This window comes from Sturnus vulgaris, chromosome 1 (assembly GCF_052056855.1).
Source record: "Sturnus vulgaris isolate bStuVul1 chromosome 1, bStuVul1.hap1, whole genome shotgun sequence".
In the NCBI taxonomy this organism is placed as follows: Eukaryota; Metazoa; Chordata; class Aves; order Passeriformes; family Sturnidae; genus Sturnus; species Sturnus vulgaris.
In genome coordinates this window covers 60,603,198-60,612,373 of record NC_142243.1, presented here as the reverse complement: position 1 = coordinate 60,612,373, position 9,176 = coordinate 60,603,198, and the positions used below count along the sequence as shown (strand labels likewise).

The 9,176-nt window shown below is 39.8% G+C and overlaps 2 protein-coding genes across 6 annotated transcripts in view; both read left to right on the top strand.

The window, feature by feature from the left end:
• Positions 1–7,543: 7,543 nt before the first annotated feature.
• On the top strand, positions 7,544–8,706 carry LOC148225252 (uncharacterized). The gene is made up of 3 exons (XM_088161650.1): positions 7,544–7,598; positions 7,769–8,371; positions 8,600–8,706. The coding sequence occupies exons 1-2, from the start codon at positions 7,544–7,546 to the stop codon at positions 8,302–8,304; spliced, it is 591 nt and encodes a 196-aa protein (XP_088017776.1). The 3' UTR covers positions 8,305–8,371; positions 8,600–8,706.
• LRRFIP2 (LRR binding FLII interacting protein 2) overlaps positions 8,389–9,176 on the top strand; it is a 48,108-nt gene continuing 47,320 nt past the window's right edge. For 4 of the 5 annotated variants that reach the window (XM_088167900.1, XM_088167892.1, XM_088167893.1 and 1 more), the window contains exon 1: positions 8,392–8,738. The gene's annotated coding sequence lies outside the window, so the exon portion shown is untranslated. Of the gene's footprint in view, positions 8,739–9,176 lie in introns of all 5 variants that reach the window. The other variant, XM_014877110.2, reaches the window with a different exon arrangement.

The window sequence follows — 9,176 nt, the reverse complement described above, 5'->3', positions numbered from 1 at the left end:
AACAAGTCCAACCCTCAAATACCTACTTTGGAAGAAGAGTTTTTATTGCTTTTTCTCTTCCAGCATGGAAGTTAGTTTTTTTCCCCTGGGGACTTTTTTCTTCATTTTTTAAGAAAAGGTGTGTTTGTTTTATCAGTAACAACATTCATTTTTCCTGGTCTAAGTTACACTACAGATATTACTTCTACACTTATAAATGCCAAATTATGAGAAACACAACAAGTATTATGTAGTTTCAATAAATTAAATTTTAGTTACATTAACCCATATATATCTATGTTTAGACAGCCATCCTCAATCTACTGGTTATGCTTGGTACCATCTTTTACAAGCAACCCAGCCAAATGTTCTCCCCACAACATAAAAAGTAGACTAATGCACATGCAGAACTGGTTTTTCTAAAAATATGCACGGCTGTCTTGCTCATCAGGAATTGAGAATTGTAATATTTCTTTCAGGAAACAGGCAAAGCTTGAAAAGTCAGTACAAATCTTACTTATACTGGTCTGGTGTCTATATTAATTTTTTTCTCAAAAGTTTTGAGCCAAAGCAGACATGGAGAGTTAGGAGAATACCATCAGATCTTTGGTGAAGGATTAACCTAAAACAACATATGGTTATTTAAGTAATTGTTTGACATTAGACACTGGGACGCGTTTGAGATTCTGTTCAGCCTCTATCAGTTTTAATACTTAATTTATTAGCATATGATGTTCTACTTTATATATACTGCATGTATCTGTATTTTATATATAAAATCAAAAGTTACAATTTCTCTGGGTGATTTGAAGGACTCTTGTTTTGGCAGATTAACTCATTATATTGTTATTAACAAATCCTAAAAGTTTTTGGGTTTAGTATTAAGTGATTAAATAAACTGATGTCTGTAACAAAGTAGCTACGTTGTTGCATAAAAGCTTAAGATGTGGTTCAAAGTATAGCTTTGCTCAGAAAAACAATAAAAACAACATGAAAAATATTTCCTGTTTGTTTTGCCTTCATTCTGACATCAGATATGCTTTCCGTAATGTAGAGAGATGGAGTTTAGGTTTTTTGAGTTTTGTTTGGGGTTTTTTGGGGTGAGTGGGCAGGTGTTTTGTTATTTTTTTATGAAGAAAACTGCCAGATGGACAAAACCAACCTTGGCTCCTTTAGTCACTCAGTAGTCCCATCTCACTTCCTGTAACAAACGTGCTCCCCTGCCAAACAGTATCCTCATTACAGCTGTGTAATTCCTTTTTTTTAAAGTATGACTTTGGTGACATCTGTTAAAGATGCAACCGTCCCTCAAGTGGATGCTTATAAACCAGTCTGCACAAGTAGCTATAATCCAGTTTGTGTGTGCTCTCCCTCATTTTCTTAACTGAGCTAGTCAGAACAGTAAGTGTTCAAAATATTCAGGCATGAATCATCACAAAAGTTACTCCGGCTCTCCTTTCAAATGCTACGGAAATGTTGAGCAAGACTGTCATGTCACTTCTGAGAATTAAGTCATGCCTGAAAGTAGAATTGTCCAGTATATACTTAGAGTGACATCTTGTTTTTATAGTGCTTTAACGTTTTTTCAGCCTAGAAACAGTTGAAGGCTGTTTACACTTCCACTTGTGTAATCTGTATCTTTGTTTACTCTCTTTCAATTGGTTGGACTTTTGCTAATATAATTAAAGAAGTCTCACAGAACTGCATAGCTATTATGCATATGTATAATTTAGTATGTCCCTTAACAATCATGACTATTTGGAAGATTATCTTAATAATTCCTAAAAAAGCCAAACAAAATCTCAGAAACTGCAAATAATCTTTTTGTTCATTCATCAAATACAGAATTCTACAATATTAAATTTAATTTTAGATCAGAACAACACATTACACACAGAAGCATATTACTCCTAGTTCAAAAAGGTTGAGTTGCCATAACCCTCAGAAAATTCAACACAAAGTACACATAAAGATAAATTTGCTACAAAAATCTAATTAATCAAGTATGTTCAAGCTCTAAAATGCAATGTATATTTAAGGAGTATTATCAATTTAATTTCGTTTAATACATTTAAATGTTTAAATTATTTATTCACTTTTCACTTAGGCCAATATGAATGTTACAACTAGATATTTGGAGTCTTCTGGTAGCTTCATTAATTTCATCGAAGGAAGATCTACATATTGTCATAAGAAAGATTACAGATGGATATTCTGTATTAAAATCATATCAAGTAAATTCCCAAATTAAAGACAAATTTAATCAGGCTATATTTTACAGCTAAGACATGGTTTAAAGTGTATTTATTGTAAATTAATCATTATGAACATCTCTGTAAACATTTCAAATTTTTCTTCTCCTTCACTGATTCCTAGTGTTCAAATTCCATCAGTTCTGCATTTCTGTAAATGTTCTAAATTCTAAATTCTCTAAAATGTTAAGAATATAACTTCAAAAAAAACCCCACAAAAATCCAACAGACATTTGTATAGTATGATAGCTCTAAAATTTCAAGTGTTTTAGCTATTATCTTGTCTTACATGACCTGCAAAGCTTGTTTTGCTCTAGATCTGGGGTGCATATTCCTTATAGACAAATATTACTTCATTCCTAGTCTTCTGATTTTCAGTTCAGCAAACAAAATTATTAAACCAAATCTGCTAATTTGGAATGGACTGTTTTACTCAGGAGTGCTAAGTATCCACAGCTGCCATTGACTGAAGAAGCAGCAACTGCTGAGGACCTGTAAAAAAACTGGACCAGGAGCAATGGTGATTAAGCGTAGAAAGAAGATACAAGGTTACTACTAAGGCTTTCTGCAAGAAATAAACAGATTGGACAATCTCAAAAGTACAGTTCAGACCCTGAGATTCAGAATTTAAATTTCAGTGTCCTTCTGCTTCTCCACTTTAACAGTACTTGTATGAAGGAAAATCCATTTTCATCTTCAAATGATGACACAAATTAATTCTGGACCTACACCAACAGGCAAGAGCACTGAAGCTGTGAGCAGCAGCTCACAATAGATCACAGTCACAACACTAATGGAAAAGAAGCATCTCTGTCTGGCTGTCAGTTATTCCACTTGGTTATTTAAAAAGTACATTACACAGCATCAGCTTTGTTGCTGGAGAAAATGAAGGTTTAGAGAAAACGATTTTTGCTCTATGAAGAATCTATGCATTTGAGATTTTGAAGAGAATTGTAAAGGAGTGGTTGCTTCAGGTAGGAAGAGGAACAGGAGCATTTCAATTTTTCTTATATTTTCTGAAAACAAAAATCCATAGTAGTTATGCCTTAGTTATGAAGAATTTCTTCACCTCTGCATACCTGGAGGGAACACTGCAGTAGATGAAGACAATTTGGGTTGTGGGGACATCAGGCATAGAAGAGTTATGATAAATGCTCATTAGATTTTAGTGTGTTATAAAAATCTTAATATATTAAAAGTTAATATTTAAACTTGACATTCTAATGACATTTCTAAATTAAAAAATATTATGGGATTCAGAAAAGTGACAACGAAAAATAAGTGAGTACATACTAAAAGATCCACGTTTACTCACACAACACAGTCACTGCTTGTAAGTTTTGGAAGCTCAACAAAACTATCTAAGAGCAAGAGTTCCTTTATGTGGCTTGTTTGTCATCAATAAAATCAATTAGCATTTATACAGCCTCTCTTCAGGATATATGACACACATAGAATAGAGAGAATAGAACAGATAGAATGGACTTGAGATTGAGTTTTCAAGAATGATCTTAGCATAGGAAATTATCAGCATTTCTATATAGATCATCATCTATATAGAACATCAAGACATCTAGAAGTATGTCTATCAGGTCTGTAAGGATGATGGTATTTGGATCTCTAGCTGAAATGGAAAAGCTCTATGTGAAAATTAAATATACTGCTATGTACAATAAAAACACCTCCAAATTTTGAAATAAAACTTTAATTTAAAATATATTATTTTAGAATATTGTTTCATATTTTTCTTTACAAATAAAAAATCTTCATCTGCAAACCTTGTTAAGATATTTATAATTTACCTTCATCTAAATGGCATGTTTAAAATAATGCATCTTCCCCTCAATTCTTAATAACAAGCTGGTATTGGGACACTGTTCAGAAACTCCAGTGCTTAAAATTGTACTATATAACCATATTCCCTTGTTTCTGAAAGACTTTAAAAAAATCCCAAACACAGAAACAAACCAACACAAAAAAAATTACCAAAACGGTGAAAATCTAGAATATCAAGAACATTCTGTTTTCAATTGTTTGGTCAATTAACTAATCTGTGTTAAACAGAAGCTTGAAAAAAAGATTGCATTTATTTTGTTATCTAGATTTTTTTTGGAAAACATTGGAATACAAATTTTTTAGTTACTCTACCCATAGCTATTCAACAGGCAGCCTAATTCTTTTCCCACACCAGGGATGCAATGGATTGGAACCGAATGGAAACTCATGCAGTTCTACTGCTAGAGAGCATCAATTCCCATCAAAATGCATATATTTGTATAATTCCTACTGTGCCCTACAGATTTTTCCAGTGCTAAACAAATGAGGTAAAGGGAAAAACTAAATCTCACACATTCTGCAGTACCTAGCACTACTGGAAACTTCATAGTCTGTAAGAACAGCTGTGAAATGTGCATATGCCTGCAAAAAACACCTGGGAATTTAGAATGCTTGGTTTTTATCCACTACTTGATGAATGTCATATGTATGTAAAAAATATATATGGCAAGTCTGGTAATAGTCCCTCTATACTACAATAAACTCTATGAAAGATTTGAAAGATTTTGTAGATATATTCTACAAAATATCGTAGATATTATATTGTAGATAATATATTCTAATGATTTCTGAGTTAAAAGACTGGTGGAGAGATCATATACAAAAGGTCACCTTAAAAAAGGCATATTCTGAGCTTCCTTTCCTGTTGAAATTTTAAAAACCATCTCAATGCTGAGATTGAAAACAGTTATTTAATATGTATTTGTGGCTGCATCTTCAGTAGAAATTAAACTCTTAACAAAAGGTGGTAGAGGACAAGACTGAAAGGCCTGGCAGAAGCTCCTATATGCACGTCCAATAATTGTTTTGAAAAGCAAAACAAATAAAACAGCAAGACTTGCTCCCTGCAACAAAAAGTGGTTTATACTTATTTTGCAGTATAAACACAGAAAGTTGATTTTCCACCTGTCACAAGGGAGTATTATAACACCATTTTTGTGGGGAGGGGAGAACAAGAAATTACTAACAATACAGGGAATCTCCAAAAGAGGATCTACTACTGCTGGAGGAGAAAAAGGAAAAAAAAACCCCACAAAACTATGTTCAATTGTGTCAAATGAATTGCTGGGTGATGGTATCTGAAGGATGGCATCTGAGGAGATGGAAACTACTGGAAAGGAAGGACACAAAATGGAAATGACAGAAACAATTTGATGAGATTGTTAGAACTTCTTAAAATGCTCTTAAATCAATGAGTCTTCATCAGTAAACCAATCTACCAGTTAAAATAACATCTGGAAAGTATTCTTTCCACAAAGGGAGGGTGGTAGAGATGAGAGGGAGAGAGAGAACAGGGAGGACACAGAAGGGAAAATACAGCAATGACATCAGGAATTAAGTTACACTATAATCCTACATGTGTGCCAACACTATTACATTCTTAATCAGCAAGTGCAATAATCATGAAACAAAAGATTCATGGGAAGATTAAAAATGCTGAAGTGTGGGATGAAAAGAACAGATATTCAGAATTGCACAAATAGAAAACATTGCAGAGGTAAATATATTATTTCTCTTGCAGAAGTGGTTATAGTGACAAAATCTCTTTAAAATTGTACACATATCATTGTAGAAGTTGACACTGTTCAAAATATTCAATTTAACTGATTGACAGATTCATCCTAGAAATAATTTCTTAGGTGACAATCACTCCAGAAAGAACTAAGAGTCCACCCATGGAATGTCTTAATTGAGCCAAACAGTTCTAGAGAGATTTCCAGTGAAAAGGGAGAGAGTAAATCGGCAAGTTCAATTACATATGATAAGGGATCTACTGTATCAAACAACAGTGAAGAGAAAAAATATTTAAATGCAGATCCAGTGATACTTCATTCATTCATTTACTTATTTTTAGCTGAGACTCATTATTAATAGAGCAAGCTTTATACTAGCTTCAGTAATAATTTAATCAAGGCATATTCATAAATAATTGTTTATTTTATAACTGCAGTCATTTCACAGCAAAAGTTCATTTTCTGGCTACTAATTGAAGGTTTATAATCAAACTGTATATAACCTGACTGTTTAGCAATTCATTAACAATGCTGAACTCAGAATTTCTACCGTGCCATCCTGTACCACTGCCTGTATTAACTGCACTGTACACTGCTTTTCATCAAGTAAACAATTGCTCTTTCAAGTGACAAAAATGCATGCCTGCTCTCAAGGAGACATGCATTTTACTGCATCATTAAAGAAAAATGTTCATTCTATGATATCAAAAGACTAGCAGTATGAAAATATCAACACTTAATAGTAGAAAATAGTAGAAAAATGATAGAAAAAAATCCTCTTTAACAGCAATACATTAATAGAGAACCCAGACAGACCTGGGACATGCTACATTTCAGAAAGTTCTACACAAACTCTCTACTCAAGAATGAATAGAAGACTCCTCCCACCAGCTAGGGTAAATCAAAACAGCCAAGATGTTTTTAATGATGATTCTCCACAAAGTCTGGAAAATGAGCAGGTGAGTCCTTCTGCAAGAATAAATGTCAAATCAAAATGAAGGTTTAAGCCAGTTCTTTTTTTGGTCTTTTCTACAGATGGTCCATGAGAAACTTTCTACTTTGCCTCCCTCCAGTGAGATCATTCTCTATTACCACAGAAATTAACATGATGCTAAAAATAAGCATGGTAGGACTATACTGTATGATCAGCTGAGGAAAGGGACTGAGAGTGTAGGATTTCTCACACAGAAAATTACAAAATACTAATGAAACACAAGAAATATGTTATGCATCTGCTTTAATAGATTTAAATCACTTGCATATTCCTTTTTCTTTGTGCACATCCACTTGAGCTTACGTAAGACATTTGAACTCTGTCTGGTGCATGTTTTTGAGTCTTACCACTATGCTTGTCATTTTAACAGTGCTTTTTCATTTCCATGTTATTTCCAACATGCAAAAGGTCATCTCCTCTAATTATCTCTACATTCTTAGAGATACCCTGCACTTAGCTGCAGAGGTGTTCAAAAGCAAATTACTATCAGTCTGATCCCAAGTGTATCTCACAGCAGATTCTCATCAACTTTCATGACTGTTTGTGTATAAACCGCAATACATGTAACGTAATACATGTATTCTATCCTTAAGGATTATGACGGCCGCTTGTATTTAAATTTTGATATTACGGAAGTCAGGTCGTGTTTAGGCAAGGCAAAGCTAAGGTGCCAATGTCTGCAGACGATTTTTACCCATAAACCTTGTGTGGCACCCATCCAGGTGAATCTTCCGAAACGCTCCGGTGCCATGTGGAAGCGGTGGGGGCTGGGCACACAGACGGGCCCGGCCGCGGCTGATGCAGGCGAGTGTGCGGCTGCTCTTCGGCGGCGGCCGCGGCCTCCCGCAGCTCTCACACGCCGTTCCCTGCGGGAAGGCCGACCAATAACCCCGGGAATGAAGCACAAAGCAGGCGGTGTCAGACCTACCTCTGCCCACCACAGCACTGAGCCAGCCGGCCTGCCCGATGATAAGTGAGGGCGAGGCGGAGAGCGAGCACTGCCGTACGACACACTACAGAGAACGACCCTCCCTCCCTCCGCTGCCTGCCGAGGAAAGAAGCGGGGCGAGAGGAGGGGGCTGCTCCTTCGGATCGCCTCCTCGCCTTCCCTGAGCTGAAAGGCCGCTGCAGGGCGCAGCCACCCACGCCGGCCCGGAGCTCCAGCAGCCCATCAGCTGCCGGGAAGGCGGCCGGGACCCTGGCAGCGGAGCAGAGAGAAGCCGAAAGGAGCAGAGAGGAGCCGAGCGGGGCGAGGCACCGCCCACGTCGGCTCCCCCACGGTCCCCACGCCGCACCCGCTTTGCGCATGCGGGCGCACCGCTCTTCGCCCTCCCTTCCGCGGCGCCTGCGCGCTTCTCCCCGGCCTGTGGGGGGGCCGGGCAAGTGTGGTGGCTGTCGGTGCCAGCGTGGGTTGCCGTGCCTCCTGCGCTTCGGCTGTTGGGCGCTCGTTCTCTCCCTGTGCTCAGCGCCGGCCCTTTCTTCCTTCCGTAGGGCCCTGCGGGCGGTTTGAAATTTACCGCAGTCTCTCACTCGAATTCTCGATGTGGCCGTAAGCGCCCGGCGCTGAAGGGGAGGAGGCAAGAGCACGGGGCGGGGAAAAGGAGGGCGGCCTGGAGCGGGGCAGCTTGTCTGCCTGCAGCTCCGGTTCCCCCAACCCCTCGCGGGGAAGAGGTGGGAGGGGACGGTGGAGAGGGTTAAGTGAGGTAGCAGTTCCCTTGCCGCGGCCTGTGGACGGTCCGCGTCTGGCGGGCACTGTGGTTGCCCTGGGGCGGCTTTCGCCACTGTTCCCTTATCTCTGGGCGTAGGGAGTGAGGGAAGGAAGGAGCCTGAAGTGATTCCGGGATCCACAAACCCCTCACACCCCTGGAAGCGGTGGAGGGAAGAGTGAAACAATTCCCCCCTCCCTCCTGAGGCGTCCCGGTGCTGTGGCAGGCTGGCCCGCAGGTAAGGCTCCCTGGGGCCCAGGCAGGGCGAGGGCGAGGGCCGGGAGGAGGAAGGGTGTCACAGACACAAAACTCGGGCGATGAAGCGGGGCGGGAACCCGGTTCTTCAGGTTTGTAGGAGCGGCTCAGCCGGAACTCGTTGGTCAGGTCGGCGAGCAGAAGGAGAAGCTTGGGGCGGCGGTGCACGGCCCCTTCCGTGTGGCTGCGGCCAGAGTCGGTGCGGGCGGACCCAGGGAAGCCGAGCCCGGCCTGGCCCGAGCCCTTCCGGCGGGCTGCTGCCGCTCACCGGGCGCGATCCCTCCTCCCGACCCGCGGGAAGCTGCCGTGCGCCCCTCGGGGGCTATGGGGAAACGGCGGAACGAGGGAGAAAGGAGGATGTGCTGAAATCACAGCTGTGTGTATTTCGGTGCCTTTCTCTCTCCTACTTCCTCGGCACACG

Coding starts and splice junctions, on each gene's coding strand:
- LOC148225252 (XM_088161650.1), top strand. CDS start 7,544: ATGTGGAAGCGGTGGGGGCTGGGCACACAGACGGGCCCGGCCGCGGCT. Junction 7,599..7,768: donor CCCGGCCGCGGCTGATGCAG/GCGAGTGTGCGG, acceptor CCCGATGATAAG/TGAGGGCGAGGCGGAGAGCG.